Raw genomic sequence first — 20,374 nt, 5'->3', positions numbered from 1 at the left:
TTAATGTCCGGATCGCGGGGCGGGGCTCCGTTGATGTCCGGACCCTGGGTTGAGGTGTCAGTCCAGCATTGGACTCGGTTAGTGGGCGGGCTAGGGTGATGTGCTCAGGGCTAGACTCCCGGGCTAGGTCAGGGGGGGTTGCCGAGGCACAGGGCGAGTTGAATGCACAGGACTTGGCTTTGCAACAAGTAGGTTCTAAGGCAAGCAGACTGCACAGAAAGGAGACGAGAAAGCGTCAACATTCGGGATAAAGTATTTACGTGGGACCAGGTCAGCCAGCGTCCGGATCCAATGCAAGATCAGGACAAAGATCAATCAGTTTCCGTGGCAAGGAACGCTCAGGGGACCTCTGATTCAATTCAGGGCCACAACTGTGCTGACCCTCGGTCAGTCCCAGGACAAAGTGAGAACTAGCCTTGGAGAGACCCTAGATCCAAACTAAGGTCGGCAGTACGCTCATTGTTAGGAGTGTACAATACAGGTCGTTCCCGGGTTACAGCGTCTGCATACAAACAAGCTCCCATAATACTATTAAATTGTACATACGCATATATGTTCATTCGTATGAACAACAAAATTAGTTTCCCCTCCCTCTGTCTCCAGTTTTAGTAATTCTTTTCTTAACAGTCTTACGTGCTTTTGATGCCATTCATTGCAATATTGTGGAGGTATGGTTGCCATATCAAGTGTGTATTTTTTGACTTGTGGACAAAATTGACTCAAGGACGTCTGTAAAAACGGAATTTGTTTGTTACCTGGAGATGGATTGTAGACCCATAAACAGTCCAAAGCAAATTTCTTATGTGTAAAAACAGGGTGGAAGTTTTAACAGGGACACTAGTCAATGTAAAAGATATAGAGGGGTGTAATATTGCTAAACTGTAAAACTCTTTGAACCAGTATTTACTAAGCCCCAACAACAGTAGGGGAAATTCTGCATTTAGTTTTAGGGAATGAAGCCCGATAGGTGGAAGGAGTACCAGTAGGAGGACACTTTGACGTGGTGATAACAATTCAGATGGATTTAGTATAGTTATTGAAAAGGCCAAAGATAAAATAGTAGTACTGAATTGGGAAAGGGCCAATTTAACTAGGCTGAGAAGTGAAATGCCAGAAAAGGACTTGATTCTTGATTAAGCATCTCAGCTATAACAGGCATTTAAGAAGGAAATTCAATGGGTTCAGGGTAAATATGATCCTTTAAAGAAGCAAGGGTGGGATTGCCATATCTAAAGCCCCTTTGATGCAAAGGGATTGGAATTGGTTTATTATTGTCACTTGTATCGAAGTACAGTGAAAGATTTGTCTTGCATACCGTTCATACAGATCAATTCATTACGTAGTGCACTGAGGTAGTACAAGATAAAACAACACAGAATGCAGAATAAAGTGTTACAGTTACAGAAAAGTGCAGTGCAGGTAGACAATAAGGTGCAAGGTCATAACAAGGTAGATCGTGAGGTCAAGAGTCCATCTTATCGTACTAGGGAACTGTTCAATAGTCTTATAACGGCAGGATAGAAGCTGTCCTTAAGCCTGGTGGTATGTGCTTTCAGGTTTTTGTATCTTCTGCCTGATGGGAGAGGGGAGAAGACAGAATATCCCGGGTCAGTGGGGTCTTTGATTATGCTGGCTGCTTTACCGAGGCAGTGAGAAGTATAGACAGAGTCCATGGAGGGGAGGCCGGTTTCCGTGATGTGCTGAGCTGTGTCTACAACTCTGCAGTTTCTTGCAGTCCCGGGCAGAGCAATTGCTATACCAAACCGTGATGCATCCAGATAGGATGCTTTCTATGATGCGTCAGTAAAAATTGGTGAGTGTCAAGGGGGACATGCCAAATTTCTTTACCCTCCTAAGGAAGTGGAGGTGCTGGTGAGTTTTCTTGGCCATGGCATCTACATGGTTGGACCAGGACAGGCTATCGGTGATGTTCACTCCTAGGAACTTGAAGTTCTGAACCCTCTTGACCTCAGCACCGTTGATGTAGACAGGTACATGTGCACTGCCCCCCTTCCTGGAGTCAATGACCACTCTTTTGTTTTGCTGACGTTGAGGGAAAGGTTGTTGTCATGACACCATATCACTGAGCTCTCTATCTCCTTCTTGTACCCCGACTCATTGTTATTTGAGATACGGCCCACTACAGTGGTATCATCTGCAAACTTGTAGATGGTGTTAGAGCAGAATCTGGCTATGAGTGTATAGGGAGTAGAGCGGGGGGCTGATGACGCAGACTTGTGGCACCAATGTTGAAAATAATCGTGCCGGAGGTGGTTGTGTCTTACTGATTGTGGTCTGTTGGTCAGGAAATCAAGGATCCAGTTGCAGAGGGAGGTGTTAAGTCCCAGGTCTTGGAGTTTGGAGATGAGTTTGTTTGGAATTATAGTATTGAAGGCAGAGCTGTAGTCAATAAACAATAGTGTAATGTACATGTCTTTATTGTCCAGGTGCTCCAGTGATTGAGTGTAGGGCCAGGGAGATGGTGTCTGCCGTAGGTGAATTGCAGTGGGTCAAGGTTTTCTGGGATCATAGTGATAAAGGTCCATAGTGGATAGGGTAAAGGGGAAAAAAGAAGTTACATCAGATACCATGAACTTAGTACTGTAAAGAACCTAGACTATTAAGTGCATAGTATCTGATGTAACTTCTTTTTCAAATAAGACGTCATGGATGTGAAAAGGAGGATTAAGTCTGAGGATACAGTCATCTTCTATTATTTCTTCCAATTGCTGGACACAACCTTAGCCGTGGGTATTCCAAGCAGGTAAGGAAGTACAGGTGTACCTATTTCGCAGTGGTGACCAGCTTCTGTCCCTGCCTGTGTGCCACCTTGCCCTGAAAGTGAAAGGAGAATATACCACTGTGTTTTGTGTGATGTGTTTTGGATGATGTGAATGTCATGGTAAGTGTGTGCCAGCTGTAAAATACGGGCCTGAAGCATGCAGAGGTGTAAATGAGCAATGGTGAGATCAATCACTGAAAGTTAAGGATAAATGTTGATTGATAGAGATTGTCTTTAGTGATTGATGTGTGAATAATGCATTTAGCAATGTGTGTTAACATTTGCATGTGCATTCATCGAATATATACATCTGTCTTGGGTACAGGATTGGCTGTATCTATGTAACATTCAGTGAAGTGGGATCCTAATATCACATTGTTGAAATTACGTTAACAGTTCAATTCATTTTGTGATTCAGTCACTGAAGATAGTTCAGTTTTGATTTAAAATAAAACTTCCCACAGTTGTAGCTGCCAGTGGTGCACATAGCAGATGAATGTTTAGTTGGAGAATCATACAACATGCGTAGTAGAAGTAATTTGAATCTACCCCTGTAATGAGAGACTGGAACAATCTTTGTTTGTGTTTGTGGTCTCCCAGGTAACAAAAGAAACACAGACTCATTAGATAGAGGCTTGAACATAGAAACCAAGAGAGACTGAAGGGCACAGGTATGCAGAGATACTGAGATAATATCTAGAAATCAAAATGGCAATATAGAATGTGGAATTACAAACAACAATAGACAATCTCAAAAGGAGTTGGAAAGTTACAGACAGACAAATACTCAGGTATTTTGAAATAGATGTGTGCAATTATAGTAAGATATATTTGTAAAGGAGGAAACATGGAAGAGAGAAATGTATGAAAAGTACAAACATAAAGAAACAATACATATGGAAAGTTCTAGATGCAACATTAGAGACAGATGTGCTAAAGAAAAAGAATAATGAAGGCAGCAAAGAGAAGATATATCTGTAGAGTGGTGGATTGAGAGAAATTCCAACATGCCGGGAGATAAGGCCTAATATAAGCTTCAGAGAAATTGATAGTTAATATTTTTATAAGCTAATATTTATTTACAGATATTGAGCTGGACATAGAGCTACAAGCAGAATAGTGGACAGAGAAGGTATACAAAAGGTAAGAAGAAATCAGTTATTACTCGGGAGAAAGATTATTTTATCCTGTTGTGAGTCCCTCTTTGCTGTAGAATTTTGTTCAATGTTTCTAATGGGCAGGCGTTATATATAAATGAAGGTAGAATTTGTACTCTTTATTTTACAATGTACACAAAATATTCCTTGCATAATTTACTTGATGCTTGCTCCTGCCCAACAAATGCAGGCTACAAAAATGTTGGTCTTTTTATACAAGTCAACAAGCCATGGCAGTACTTGAAATGAAGCTGCCTCGAAACAACCTTTTTACTAAATGCTTTTATCTTTATGTTTCAGATGCAGGCTCATTCTCTGGAGTATGAATACTGACAACTTCAATTTAAACTTGTGGAGCAGCTTTAAATCTTGCTGGATGGCTCTTTCTCTGCAGATCGCTACAGTGATATATATACCTCTAACATCGCCATCATCAATTTTTTCTTATTTCTGAAGATGTGAATCTTACTGAACAGTGGTTCCACAAGCCCCAGCTTCTCACTGGGTTCCAACAACATGACTACTCTATGGGGTGTGGATTGTAAGTGTCAGTTAGCTAAAAGACTGTAATGGGGATGTGCAGCTGTATCTAGTCTTCTCCAAATCTGCTGATTGTACTTGCATTTTGCAGCAACAGTCTTTGGACATGGATCAGGTTTGTGAACACCAGCTGACATTTCTCTTGCTCAGCTTAGAATGTTGATATCTATTGTAGTACCTGAAACACAGGTCAACTAATCCAACATAGATTGTGAATATAATGTAGGACTTAGCTAGGTTGTTTTTCTTAATACCACACTAAACAGTGCCCTGTCCAATTGAGCCATGAATGGAGACATGTCTTGGCATACATGCACGTAAATGCACCACTCACACATACATACTATTGTGTGGGCAGGAAATGTCTTTACGCCCTTCATCATCATTCATTAATGTAAAACATACTGTTATGTTGTTTTTATCCTTAAAGTTCAGCTGCAGAGAAAGAAATATAAATAAGATCTTGCAAGAATTAAGGTGGTTCCATAAAATGCTGAACGATCACAATAAAATTTTCCGTGACTGCAGTAATTATCACAATCTAGGATGTAATTCAAAGGTGTTATTCACTAGGTATACATAGTATTAATAAAAGTAGTACTTTGGAAGTGATCATTTTTGTTTGATGTTAACTTTGAAAGACAGATTTCAGTATTATACTTTGGAAACAATAAACAAAAACAGAAAATGCTGAAAAAAATCAGTATATCAGGCAGTGGCAAGAGAAATGGTTAGTGTTTGATTTTCATTTGGCTATTGCTGTTATACCTTAGAGATTGTAGACTATGTGTGTGAGTTTTATTCTTGGCAGATTATAAGTTGCTATTGGTTATAAATTTTAGAGAACAAAGATAGTTGCCAAGCTAAATATGTTGACCAAAATCTGACATCTGCAGTTTATTCTGCTCTGCAGATTCAATTAATAACAGTTCAATACAAACAAGATTTTCTTAATTAACTTCTTCCTTCCTGCATAGTTAGGCATAGTCCATTGGTTCATTCTTGGTTTATTTTTCTTCACCATACTTCAAATATTTCTTAAGCTTCATCCATTGCTTTTGTTTAGCTATCTTCTCCAGTCTTAAATCATTGCTTATGAGCTGCACTTCTTTAATATTGGACTGTTCATTGTTCTTTTACTCCACTTTTGCTTCCAGGAGTTCCTCTTGATTCCCATGCTTTAAAATATCTTATAACTTGTTTTGTTGACTATCAATTTCCTCCCAAACTTCTTCCTAGTTCCCCTTTGCCATCTTGTTTGACATTCATTGTAATGATAAGGGCTATAAGATAATTTTTGTGAACATAAAAGAGGCTTTCCTTACTATATCAACTATTGGTGGGGTTGGCTGTAATGCTTGGAAATTGTAGAATGTGGTATTGTGGAAAATTATTGTTTGCTGGATTAGTTTGGAGGTACCAGATCTGTATTGATTGCAATATTTTGGAAAGAGAGAAAATGACGTTGTCTAATATTTCTGGAGGATTTAGATTGGTGTTAAAAGTAATGCTTTAGAAGTATAATTTTCCCATTGGACAGAATACCTTAGAGATAGAATGTTCCTTCAGAAGCCAAGCTACAGGCTGTGCCGACTTCTGGGATCTAGGCATGACTTGGAGAGAAAGGAAGTTGAACTGGTGCTATAAAATCAATTGTATTTTTCCATTTCAGGGAATTGTTATGCCGGTCCGATCACCTTTGTTTTGTACAGGGAGTTCTATGATTCTACTGAGAGATATAAAAGAAAAGAATATAACCTTTGTTCTGGATACATCTGTGAGTATGCAATCCATTCTGGATGCAGCGAAGTACCACCTGATTCAGATCTTGTTCGCACGGGCCTACACAATGACTGAATGCAAATTCAACATCATCGCATTTTCTGGCAAGGTACTTAGTGCAATAAGTTGCTTGCTGGCGCTTCTCTACTCAAGCTCAATACTAAATTGCATCGATGTTGTTTGAAAATTACATTCTTAAGTATTTGTCATTAAGGCCCAGTGGCTTTTCCACTTAGATCTCTACCAGATTTATCAGTAGAATTTTCCCACTGTTATCCTTTTACTCCATCCCCTCCACAATACCTTTTCATTTCTACATTTGCTGGCTTTTCTTGCCACTCCATCTTCCATAACATTTTCTTCCTCGTCTTTAAATGAAAACATCTGTCTAAATGAATGATCAAATGATTAAATTCCTTGTGAGATAAAGATTTCAGCTTTTGGAAGAAGCATTGCCACTGTCCTACTCCAAAACTGGTCCTAATTTCCTAAGAGTCTAAGCTGTCCCGTCCAGCATCATTTCTCCAGCCAAGCATTTACTCACTTATCTTGCCATTGCTACAGAGTATAATGCTGACATTACCAACTTCCTTCAAAGGCGCTAGTTTTATTTCCTCTTTTGTCATTGGTTTTGACCTCCACCGTAACTCTAGGTTACCCTCTTTCCTTAGCCAAATTCTTTTGTACCCACTCTGGAATATCATTTACACTGCACTTAGAAGACATGCATATCTGTGAACCTTGATTGCCCTGGAAAAATACTGACCCTGCCTTCTGACTGCGGAATTCCTCATTACTGCTGTTTTTGCACTTCATTAATACAATAACCATTTGATCCATTGTGACATGAATATAGCATGTGTGCTTTGGCCAGCATTCTCAGGTGCTCGGTAGCCAAGCCAACAGTCCCTAAAGGAACCACAGGAGGCTACTTCTTTAAAGTAAGATGCTCCAGGCACAGGTTAAATTTGCAGCTCCTGCTGGACATCATTCTTGACCCTTGAATAACAGTTACCTCCTTGTGCTGACAACTTTGACAAGTACAGTGGCACAGCTGGTGGGCTGTTGTCTCACAGCTCCAGCAACCTAGTTTGGACCCTGACCTCCAGTGCTCTCTGTGTGTACTTTGCACATTCTCCCTATGACCATGTGAGGTTCCTCTGGGTGCTCTGGTTTCCTCCCACATCCCAATGTTGTGTGGCTGATAGGTTAGTTGGCCATTGTAAATTGCCCCTATTATGTAGGTGAGTGATAGAATCTGGGGGCGAGTTGATGGCACTTTTGAGGATAAAATGATCTATAGCAAGATTAGAGTAAAAATAGGTGCTTGATATGGACTCAGAGGGCCAAAGAACCTGTTTCTGTGCTATGGCTTGGTGGCTTATCTCTATTAATGTGGTTTCTAGCTTGTTGGTAACAAGCAATTTTATACCAGAAGACCAATTTCCTGTGACCTTTGCACCAGTCTTCTTGAGGATATACAGCACGCGCTGCGCTGAGTTTGGGGTTTTAATCTAGGGGTGATCTAGTTTGTAGATCAGGGGCACTCACAGCTCAGTGCCTACATACAACCTAAAATAATCCTCTGAGAAAGCATAAGATGGTTGGGGTAGTAAAGGAAGAGACATACTAGTAGAGTAGAGAGTATTTTTCTGTAGTTGTTATTAAAGTATGTTAATTGGGAGAGGGAACTTTGCCCTCCATCTTTACAGTGCCTAGAAGTGCCAGTCCACACTGCTGCTTCTCCAAAATGTAGGTAAATCCCTGTGAAGCCACAGAAGCTCATTTGTTGAGTTAAGCACTTACTCCACTACTTCCATGGTTGCTAGCTGCATGCTCAGATAGTCCCACACAATAGATTGTGCCCATCAGATAAATAACACCTATCTAAAGGATCCACTGTCTGCTCAGTTCAACATTTATGGTTTCTTGCAATTCTGATAAGTCACTAAATGTGTCTTTATTTGTTTACTTTTCCACTAGGTTAAAAAGTACTGTGACAATTTGATTGGTTGTACACCTCAAACTGTAGAGAAAACTATCCCATGGATCAAATCTCTGGAATGCAAAACTGGTAGAAACATGCAGCATGCATTAGCTGTTGCCTTGGATGATCCCACCAGTGATGCTGTTTACCTAATGACTGATGGAAAACTTGACATCAACCCTCGTAAAATCTACACTGTGTTGACGTTTGCAGCAAAAGGACGACCAGTACACACACTTTATACGATGGAAAATTGTAGCAGGATTGAGGCTCACGAGTTCTTGGAAAAGATAGCATGGCTGACGGGTGCTTCATTTCAAGCAGCAGGGGTCCACAGAACTGGATCAGTAGAACAAGTGGGTTTCAAAATATTTAACATTACAACATCAGCTATTTGTATTTACAGATTCTTCAATGTTTGTGATTTCAAGGCTCTTTTACAGTCTGAAGCAGATCAGCCCTACAATAATTGCTTTATGATGGCGAGCATGTATAACAAACATAAATCGAGAAATGGGGCTCTTTATTTTAGCCCTGCAATTGAAAATGTACTTCTCGTGAGGTGAAAATTGATGACTATTTCTAGGTCATTTCACATCACTCTGGGGAATGTTACCAGAAACTTCCTTGCTAAAGTTTTTGCTTGCATTGCTAACATGCTGCCTTTAGAGCATTACCCAGGAAATTATACCATGTTGTCTCAGGAGCATCCACCTTTGGGCAGTCATAATAACTAGATCTTTATGCAGCAGCTGACTGGGACTTATCCTTCAGGCCTCTATCCTCCACCACAGTATAAAACTCAGCTCCTATTCACACTAACCTCCCAATTCCAGTTATCTCTTGAGGCTTGACAACTGCATCTTCCCCCCCCCCACCCCACCCCCCACTCAAGCTATATACACCCACTGATATCACATCCTCCACCCACTCCTCCCCTAACCAGTTGATCGTCCCTGGTCATGAAACCCCACCTGCCCCAACAATATCCTCCTGATTCTCCAGTTGGCCCAGGCCCTTGACCCAGCAATCTCCAGACCCCTGTTGGATGCCTTGATCTCCGTCTTCCAGCCACCTACTTGAACACTGACCTCTCCTCCACCCTCACCTTCAGCCCCAACCACCCTCTGGTTCTGGCAGGACATTTCCTTGGACCTTCTGAAGTTTTCACTGGAAGGCCCACAACCAACGATGCAGCACACCCATTAGGAGTGCAGAATTTAAAAGTCTGTAGAATTATTTGGCATTGTTCTTCTTTCCTAATTATTCACATCAATACTCCCGGAGATTAAAATGTCCTATTGGAATAAGCATCTTTAAATTTAATATGTTTATTCAGTACTTCCCTTGAACTGTAATAAAGTCCTAGAAATTCCCACCTCTTATGTTAACCAGTATTCTGCTAACTGTTTTTGAAATGTAAACGGCTTCCTCATTTGCAATATGTAAAAAAAAATTTCCCCCGATCCATCCATCCATCTACACTCGGGATAATGTGCAGTAGTCAATTAATCTACCAGCACATCTTTGAGATGTGGGAGGAAACCAGAACACCTGGAGGAAACCCACAGTCACAGAGAGAACTTGGAAACCTCACACAGATAGCATCAGAGATCAAGATTGAAAACAAATATATTCATGTAGTTTTTTTTAAATATTAAGCTGCACCATTACCCTTGCATCATCAAAGTCTACTATCCAAAGAGACTACACTTAGTGGACACTGTGTGCTGTGCTAAATAGCTTTGCAAAACCTATAGACTTGTATTCCCATTTATTACAAGTTCTCAGTCACTTGACTTAATCTATCCAGTTACCATTGACCTGGCAGGTAACAGGCTTCTAGTTTACCACTTCATACTACTTGCTTACCCCTATGAATGAAAATTACAAGGTTAGGAAAGTATAAAGATAAAACTAAATTAAATAAATATATATTTAGAATGAAATTATCCCCATACTCACCAGAGTCCATGCTGCTTAGACATGACACTCAGTAGGCACTGCGTGCTGTCCTAAAACAGATTGTGCTTTACCATTTTAATTGTTATGATTCCAAATATTAAAACAAATTTTAGCAAATATTTTTATATATAATAAGTAATTATTATATATTTACGTTTGGAACTGTCGTACTATCTTCTTTTGCAGCTCATCCCAGTCTATGAAGTTGACTCCTTTGACCCCTTGGGACTATATTGCTCAAAGTACTGTAGTATCTTTCCAGCACTGAATAGAGACTGCTATGATCCATCTGGACTGCAACACATAGTTGTGCCTTTCAGGTATGGCATAAGGGACACCAACATAATATTTATATTTTACTTAGTTAATGAGTAATATTTCAGCTTTGACTTCTGATCAGCACCAAGGATGGAATAATGTGGATTTGTACTGACATTAATGAACTCTGTGTAGCATGGTAAAACATCCTGAGGTGTTTCAATTGGCACTGAGCACCTGAGGAGTTATTAGGACAGGTGACCGAAAGCTTGGTCAAAGTGATCAGTTTTAAAGAGTATAAGATATCTTTATTAGTCACATGTACATCAATGCATCTTTGCCTAGAATGTTCTGGGGCAGCCTGCAAGTGCTGCCACGCTTCCAGCGCCAACATAGCATGCCCACAACTTCCTAACCTGTACGTCTTTGGAATGTGGGAGGAAACTGGAGCACCCGGAGGAAACCCATGCAGTCACAGGGAGAACGTACAAACTCCTTACAGACAGCGGCTGGAATTGAACCCGGGTCGCTGGCGCTGTAATACCATTACACTAACCGCTACACTACCGTGCCTGCCCCCAGTATCTTAAAGGAGGAGGGAGAAGTAGAGAGGGGAGAGGTCTAGGGAGGGGATTTCAGAGTATATGCGTAGATAGCTGAAAATATAGCCATCATTGGTGAAAAGAACAAATCAAAAGTACAACACAGTTAAGGAGTTGGAGGAAAGCAAAAGTTTCTCAGAGGGATCTAAAACTGGAGGAAGCCACTTAGAGGGTTGAGGTCATGGAGGGATTCAAAAATAAAGATGGTAATTTTAGAAGTTCATTGATGGGTTTTTAGTAGAGAGCAGCTTTGGATAAGTACACGTTTCTGGAGGGTGAAATTTATGGCTGGGGAAGTGTTGGAAAACTCTGATGGTAGAAAACCACTCTCTTGGTGATTTTGCATTTTGCATCAGCTAGGTGATTTTGTGACATGTGAAAACCTAAAATGTCAGTTCTGCTCTTAAATGTATGTCCATCCATTAAAAGTAATCTGTCCAATTATGCAAATGAATGAGAAAGAAGACTAAGTTCCCAAGAGGACTGTCTTTCTTCCTGCCTTTGTTCTAATTACTCGTGGTGACATTATGTGGAAGATGATCATAGTAAGTGGCACTGAGGCTTTCTCCCTCTCTAGCTGTCCCACAGACATAGCTGTTTAAGGCCCCAAGTTAAGGTGAAGCCTTGCTGAACTAGTAGAATTCTGTCATTTCATTTCAAAATGTCCTTCCTAGCAGAAATCGTATCTGCAATCTACAGATTATGCTTAATAAGCCCTGACCAGAAAATGGATCTGTGCTGGGGAGGGTCCTGAGGTCAAACTAAAGTCCTGACCTGCCAAATCAAATTGAGAAATAGTAATACAGGGTGAATTGTACAGATTGTAACTTACCAGTGAATAAAATCAATCAAATTCAATTACATGTGTAAGTTCTCATTAATGCTATTGCTTATAGTTCAAGTTTGGCTTTCAGAAGTTCTGTATCCTGAAGCTGTCTGACTAAGATGGCTCTCTTTTATGTAGCTGGTGTACATTACATCCCAAAAGCATTAAGGTTAAATCAAAAGGAGATTTAATTGATTCCTATGCTGGAGAGCTGATAAGGGGAGTTCGTGTTCTGGCTCGAAGAGGGAACGATGGATATTACTATCTGGGAAGACTTGGCAAAGAAGTAGAGGTAATAGTGGATTTATGTTTGTGTACTTCTCTGCCACACTTAGGTCATTCTTCATGATTCTGAAGCAGCAGCATTTTCCTGAGATCTAGATTTATATGAAATACAGAGATCTAGTTGTATTCAGGCAGACATAACTCCTTTCTTTGTAACTTCTGGTCCAATTGGTTCTCATGTCACTTCCTCCATTCAATTGGAATTCCAGGTAATGAGTTAATTATATAATAGAAGCAAAGGTATTCAGAATAGGGAGCAAAAATGTAAATGACATTTTGGACACTAGTTTGTCAAATTTTATATCTCCTTAATAACTTGTGCAGTTACTTCTAAGACAATAGGCATAAATTTTTAGTTACTGAAGTGGGTAGTTTAACGTGTATGCCTTTATTGGTAGGGATAATGGGTAATTTTCAGTTGGCAAGCTGTAAATAGTGGAGTGCTACAGAAATTAGCATTGGGAGTTCAACTATTTACAACTTGAATTAATGACTTAAATGAGGGGACTTAATGTGTTACATTTAAGTTTGCTGATGATATGAAGATGGCTTCAAAGGTAAAGTTTTGAGGAAGACATAAGGAATGTGTACCAGTTAACTGAGTGGGTAAAAAATATGTCTGATGAAGTATGGTATAAGAAAATGTGAGGTTAGCCATATAGATAGAAAGTATAGAAAAGTGGAATATTATTTAAATTGTCAATGCTCATATCCAGAAGGACCTGCTTCAATGAACACAAAGTTATCATGAATCTGCTGGAAGCAATGAGAAAGACGTATGAAATGTTGGACTTTACTGCAAGGGGGAAAAGACTATAACATTAGGGGATGCCTTTCTTCAACTGTACTGGCTTTGGTGAGATCACACTTAGAACACTGTGTACAGTTTTGACCTCCTTATCTGGAAGCAGTGTAGAGGTCCACTAGATTGATTCCTGGTTTGAATGGATTCCCTTATGAGGAAAGATCGAATAGATTGGGCCTATGCTGTCTGGAGTTTAGAAGAATAAGTGGTGATCTTATTGAAACATGTAAGGTTTTGATAAGATTGACAGGATAGATACTCAGCAGATGTTTCCCTAGTGGGAGAATCTAAAATTAGGGGCATAGTCTCAGGATAAAGAGTTGAGAAGAAATGTATTCACTGACAAGGCTGTGAACGTATGGAAATTTTTACCCTGGAGATGTTCAGTAAATAAATATGTTCAGGGCTGGGATAGATTTTTCGTTTAAAGGAGATTCAAAAGTTGTGGAAATCAGGCAGGAAAGTGAAGCAACCAATCTGCCCTGGTTTCATTGAGGAGCAGGTTCAAGAGACTGCTAGGGACAACTGCTTCTGTGTGTTTGTGAGAACGTATGAATGCAAGAAACAGAAGTAGGTGTAGACCATGCAGTTCATTTGTCCCTGTTCTGCCTTTTAATAAGATCATGGCTAATATTTTATCTCAGTGCCAATTTCCTGCACTAATCCCAAACTTAGATTTTTGAATATTAAAGGAATCAGTCTTAAGCAATCACAGTGACTGACCCAACATAATGTTTTTAGGTAGAGAATTCCTAATATTCACTACCCTCTTGAAGAAATTTCTTCTCTTCTCAGACCTGAACAGTCAACCCCTTATCACTACTGTTTGGGGACAACTCCCACCAATGTTTTCCACCTCTTGGTACTTCTCAACTCCACCCAGACTATGATTTTCCAAGCTAAGATCCCTTATCTCTAATGCCTTTTATCCTGTCCTCTATTACCAGCACTACCTCTCTTTCTCCATTTTGCCTATGCTTTCTAAAAGTTAGGTATCTTGGAATATTTAATTCACCATTCTGGTTGCTTTGCAACTATGTTTCCAGCTAGTAAATCATGCACAATTATTTCTGCTTATGCCATTAATTCACCCATCTTGTTAGGATTAATGCGAACATTCAATAAAGTGCTTTCAGTTATGACTTTTTATCATTTTTCCTTGCTCTACCTCTAATTGGATGTATACTCATGTCTGTGTGCTCTGTCCTTTTTCAACAGTCTCTGCTTATCTTACTCCATTTCACTAGTCTGCAACGTCACCTTGTCGCTTTGTTTTTATCTTCCTAAATTTGCCCTTGACAATTCTCCCCCATCCCCTCAGCCCACCCCATTCCAACTATTTACTTAAAGCCTGATCTATAACTTCATTCCGTATGGCAGAACACGGGTCCCTGATTCAAATGAGGCATGCCCCAGTGAGACACATTGCTCTTTCTCCAATACTGATGCCATGAATTTGAAACTAATTTTGAGACATGCATTCAATTCTTTGAATTTATTGATCTCCTGTATATTTGCATTTAATGAGGAAGTGATTTCCTATCAGAGCTACTAGTAAAGCTTACCCATTTTAAATCCAGAATGAGGCACATAAAGTATATCTTTATGTTTAATGATGTATAATCTATTGTTTTATTTAGAGATGCCCAGGTCGATTTTTGGTAGAATTTGATAAAAATAAGAAGATAAAACAAAAGGCCCAAAGTCGCCTGAAGGAAACAGCACATTTTGATATAATGCACTATGAAGATGCAAAAAGGCATGCTATTGGACCTGGATGCACAGTTTTGGCACCATGGGAGGCTGACATGGAACGGTATGGCCCAGGGACAGTTCTAGATGGCAGAGAGGAACGAGGATCAAATTTAGGTACTGAACTTCATCAAAATTGAGCGATATGTATGAAACACGTTACTGATGTGTGATCTATTGACGCCGGCATTATTTCAAAACAAGTTTCGTTAATGTAAAATAAGGAGCTCCCATATTAAGATATCACCATTCCAGGCATTGAAAATTTTACCAGAATGAAAGAGAACCAACCATATTAGCTCTGACCCTGGGTGAGTCCTCCAATGGTCTTTTGCCCCACTGTTTGATTGTCTCCCAGTTTACAATTCTAGCTAAATCCTACCAATTTACAGCCATTGGTGCCTGTCATTTGTGGTGTTTTCTTGCACTTGATAGAAGAGATTTGTTAGAATTGTGAGGATGGGAGAAGTACCATCTCGATACATATCCCAGCTCTATTTTGCAAGTTTTTATAAATGCATTGTTTACCTCACTTTAGCAATGTGCTTATTACTGGTGTCACTTTTGATGGCGCGCCAGGCAAATGCACTGCTTTAGCAACAGTGAAGTATGAGTAGTTTCAGCATGAGTATATTTATTTGTCTAGAAGATCAGTGAGCAGTTTTTTTTGTATATGATGTTGTACTTAGTTTACAATGAAAGGCTATATGTATTGCAAGAAAGCATTGTGAACTTCAGTAAAATTTGGGTGCACTCACCTTGGCTGACACCTAGAGGTCTTTATGAAGATGGCATGCCTCTTCTAAGGCACTGTGTTGTAGTTATGCCTAAATTTCTGGATCTACCAGTGACATTTCATTGTTCTGCCAAAAATCAGTCAACTTTTACTTTTTCCTAGCACTTCTCAGACTTCTGTAGTCTTGAAACCTTAAGTTCAGTCCCACATATTTGACAAAATATTGTAGGTTTCAGCATGTAGATAACAGATAAAATACACCATTGTCACTTCAGAACTGAACTTTGAAACAATGTACTTGTCATACTTCAGCTACAGAAATTGTGCACTATATTTAATTACATAATTATACACAAAACTGTACACATCATTCAAACTGTGGTTTGAGAATAATTGTTGCCTCTTTGCACCGTATCTCTCCTATGACTTTATGTCATTCAGTCCATTTATCCTGCCTTTAACTTTAGTCTGAATGTTGCTTACCTTTGCTATATAGTTTTGATAAACATGTAAGAGTTATCTTGTTGCAGGAGCAAGGGGAAGTTTTGCTGTAGAAAAAGTGAAAAATATTTTTTTAATGTTTTCAGATCATGATGGCAGTGAAGGGTTGGTTGTAAGTTTCTGGAATGGCAAAACAGAGAAGGTTCCTCCTGGAACAGCAATATGGATCCCTCAGCACCTGGCTGAGCAAATCGTTTTGGAACTCCAGATGACCAGCACGGCTAAACAAAAGCTTCTGGAAACTTACCCTGATTATCCATTGATTGTGCCACCAGGATACCGAAGTTCTCAGAGTAGTGGTGACGAATTCAAGCTTGAGTACCACGCCGGGGTCCCTTGTGTATGCCAAGGCCTACATTCAAATTGCAGTCATGGGTTGTGCAGGATCCCTGATAATCTACTAAGTCACTTGAACCCACAGGCAAGGTTTCTTGCTGGGAGTGGTGATGGAGATGCAAAGATCTCTGGGACAATGGAGACTAGAGAAGAACTGAGTCAGGAGGGAACAAAAAAGCTCTCTCAGTCTTTTCGGTCAAATTCATCAATGAAGAAAAAGACACATAAGTCTGCAGAATTTATGAGGGGAAACATGACTGTGCTTCAGAGGGATATTGAAAAACTAGGTAACTTGAAAACCTTACAATATCAATCTGCTGGCCTGGTTGATTTGAAAAGGAATAAGCATACAAACGCAGGTAGTACTTCAAACACAAGTCTGGTAAATGGCTTTCATTACACAAAGGAGGTGAAACAGGAGAATACTTGGAAAAGAATTCCTTCAGCTTCTCTTCAGAAGAAAACTGGTAAGAAATTATTTCCATTGCAAGACCAGAGTGTTTCATCCATATCTACTCCTCCTCTCACTAAATAAGATTCTCAGTTATTGACTATGTTTAATGATAGTTGTTCAGCAGCACATTAGAATTAAATTTCTCTCCCACTTAAATCTGAAGTTTCTATTATTCCAATATTTAGCATTAACAGAGCAACCTGCTCAAAAAGAAGGCCAATTTTCATTTGCATAGTGCTCTGTATTCGAGTGTGAAAGGAGGAATCGTGGGAAAAATGTTTACAAGAATTCCATGAATTTTTTTGACTGGCTTGTTCAATGGATTTCAAGATGATCTTGATTCAAACAACCAGTACTCCCACGTGTAACTGGCAGAAGACTAATGCACAAGTGTAAATGAAGGGTGCTACAGTATTCTGGTTTTAAGAGCAGATGGCATCTATGTCTACTTTCAGCCCACAGTTCAGTTCCTGGTTTAGGTTAAGATTAAATAACTCTGGATTCTTGAATTCCCAGCTCAGTCCTATTCCTAATATGTTACATCCACCTCCACCTCTGAGCAGTCCAACAGATTTCTCAACCTTCCAGTCCTGCGAGGAGCATGATTAACATTGGCCTTGAATATTATAATGAGGCCTGACTATAAAAGTGATTCAGGTCTCCTGCTTACATTGGGTGGAAGGAGCTCATTTCTCACTGACCACATGACCTTGGGTCTTAAAATCCAATAATGAATGTACAAGAAAAATGTGAATGCAATTTGGCCTTCTCAGAAATTGCAGGCACAGATTAATAAAAAAATCTCAAAAACCTAGAAATTTTGCAAACACGTCCAGGATGCTGGAAACATGGTGGATGTTTTTGGGTAAGCTATTTTGGATTGAATGTCTCTTGGATGTTGAGACACAGAAGAACCAACCTTGCTTTTTGGTCAGGAACTTGGAATAGTACATCCAACTCCAAGATGGGTGAGCTGAGTTCAACAAAGTTGAAAATATAGTTTTGTTCCAAAATTGCAACCCCTTTCCCACCAAGCATCAAAATTCCTTTGGGTTTTATCCCAAGAAAATTGGAAATCTCTGTCACCCAGATGTGCAGTATGTTAAGTGTAATTGTTTCACCATTGTTTCATCAGGGACTTCTCAGTCAACATCTGTGATAACCAATCATTTTCCCAATGTTTGTACCTCTGGGTCACTGAAGCAAAGACTTGCGGATGATCAGTCACGGAAGCTTAGCAACACTGCCAGAGGAACACGTGAACCAATCAAAATCTGAAAATATTGATTCTGGTCAGGTACTGTTCAGTTCTGTTTTATTTGCAGATTTTCTTTCACATAATTGCCAGCTTCTTGAAGAGCCCCATATGTGCTTCAAAACTTTAACCCTAGCTAGTTTCCTACTGACAGAAGATTCTCCCTCTTGCCCTCTTCTGTGATGATCAACAATGTTCTCCCAGCTGGTCTTAACCTTCTGGGTAGAGTTAATGTCATTATTTATGGTGGGGAACTCTGCAACACCAATTAAGTTCAGAAGGAAGTTACTCGGGCCTTTTAATTTTGGAGATGGGATTTGCCAGGCACATCTATAGTACGAGTATCACCCGCAACCTAGTTCATTCCATCAGTTTACCTGAGCTACTACATTACTGAAGGAGATGTGAATGAAGCTGAATAATGAGGACTGTAAGGAAACAATTCCACTTGTCATACGGACTTTGGAGCTAGAATGCATCAACTTGTTGCACAGCTGCATTCTGTTAACATATTGTTCCAGATTCAATCACACTGTAAAGGTTACATTTTATTTTAGCTTCTACCTTTATTCATTTTGGTTTAATTTTTACTTACCTATGTAATATAAACTTGCAAACCGTCTAAAGGAGGGAGAGGAGCTAGTTTGTAGGCAAATTTCTGATAGGTAGAAAAAATGGGATAGTAATAGTGGGAGATTTCAGTCACCCTAATATTAACTGTTAAAGGTATAGAAGACACAGAATTCCTGAATTTCAGGAGAATTTTTGTCCATTTCTAGCAAACCCAACGAGTTGGGAGGGTGAGGAGTGTGTAGGTGCAATTTGGGATTTGGTGTAGTTTTAGGGAATGGGCAACTGGAGGGAATATCAGTCGGGTAGCATTTTTGTGACGTTGATCAAAGGCTGTTGTCTACTCGTCTGCATTCTCACATCAATTTGCAGTCCTATCATAGTTGCTGAGTGCTGCTATGAGATTCATGTGCACTTCAGAATCACAGTGACTCTGGCATATTCAAGGGAGGTCTATGTATGAGGAGGAATGGTGCGGGGAGCCGTGAACAATTAGGGATACTATAAGACGAGCCCAGCAGGTGACTGTAGCTGTCTCCTCCAGGTGATAAGAATCTCCTTCATTCAAGCAATGCAAAATTTCATATCCTCAAGGTATATCAGGCTGTGTTACCCACCACTGAAAGCAGATATAGTGAGCCATTTTAGTAAATGGATCAGGAACTCATTCATTCATGTGCTATAACCAGTGCAAGTGGTCATGCGGAGGAGGATGTGAGGGATTATAATGCATCATCTGGGCTCTTGCAACTGATGAACAATGTTGGTGTTGCTTGATATTTTGCTACTATTTGAAACACTTAATTTTTTGTATCTACTTTCAGCAGCAATTGCTCATGTGTAAACTTGCTGGACAAATCATGAAGCAAAGGGAAAATCAACAGAAGCAAGATGCGTGGAAAGAGCATGAATACAACAAGAACACTTTCTTATGAATTAAGCAGGTTAAAGATGAAGATTGCATCCCTATCTTAAATCAATATGCTGCATGTTTCTGATACCTTCGCATCATCTATATTGTTACAATGACTGAGTTTACATTACAAATAAGCGTAGGAATATTGAGGACTGATGATCATCTGGCTGCTCACAGTGTTTGTTAAGAATCACATCCCAGCTATTGAATACTTCTCCAGGATTTTGAACTAATAGGCTAGATTTTTGTCTTTAGTATATTAACAGGGGGATGGGAAGTGTTTTCCTACATTATTGAACATGCAGAATGGGCTCCAAGAAGGATTCTCCCCATACAACTTAGCCTGCCGTCACAGGCAGCTAAAAATACAAGTAGCAAAGTGAGCTGAGTATTTATTTAGACTGAAAAGAGCTTGTCAGCTTCCACCAGAAAGCTATGTCATTTTAACCTATAGTAAACAGTAGAGACCATTCTTATTGCTATTCTTAAGCATTGAAATGGTCACTACTTGATCATTGGACAAATGATGAATCTAAAACTCAGCCTGGAGAAAGCAAAGAATGCAGAAACCCATCACAGATTTATTACAGACCTTCAAAAATCACTAAAAGTTATAGAAAAGTAATTAATGAGAAACTCCTTGTGACAGAAGGGTGATTAATCAGTGGGGACAGATTTAAAACTACTGGGTAAAGAAACATTGACATAAAAATAGAAAAATATTTGCAGGACTAAGGACAGTGGAGTGGAGCTAACTGGATAGGCCTTTCAAAGAGCCAGTGTGAGCACAGATGAAATCAGAAACAATACAAAGACAAATTATTGGGATGTTACATTTTATTAGTTTATGGTGGAGAGTTTTGCA

At 39.6% G+C, this 20,374-nt stretch overlaps 1 protein-coding gene across 1 annotated transcript; it reads left to right on the top strand.

Annotated features, from left to right (window-relative positions):
- The first annotated feature begins 173 nt into the window (after positions 1 to 173).
- On the top strand, positions 174 to 20,368 carry c15h11orf16 (chromosome 15 C11orf16 homolog). Its single transcript, XM_052029762.1, has 11 exons — positions 174 to 443; positions 3,868 to 3,925; positions 4,240 to 4,594; positions 6,152 to 6,370; positions 8,245 to 8,604; positions 10,400 to 10,533; positions 12,038 to 12,191; positions 14,630 to 14,858; positions 16,065 to 16,781; positions 17,904 to 18,065; positions 19,418 to 20,368. Exons 3-10 carry the CDS (start codon positions 4,586 to 4,588, stop codon positions 18,044 to 18,046), a joined length of 1,965 nt encoding a protein of 654 aa, XP_051885722.1. The 5' UTR covers positions 174 to 443; positions 3,868 to 3,925; positions 4,240 to 4,585; the 3' UTR covers positions 18,047 to 18,065; positions 19,418 to 20,368.
- The last annotated feature ends 6 nt before the right edge of the window (positions 20,369 to 20,374 follow it).

Source organism: Pristis pectinata, chromosome 15 (assembly GCF_009764475.1).
Source record: "Pristis pectinata isolate sPriPec2 chromosome 15, sPriPec2.1.pri, whole genome shotgun sequence".
NCBI classification, from domain to species: domain Eukaryota; kingdom Metazoa; phylum Chordata; class Chondrichthyes; order Rhinopristiformes; family Pristidae; genus Pristis; species Pristis pectinata.
Note: the sequence above shows the minus strand (reverse complement) of the source record. Positions and strands in the feature narration are given on the sequence as shown.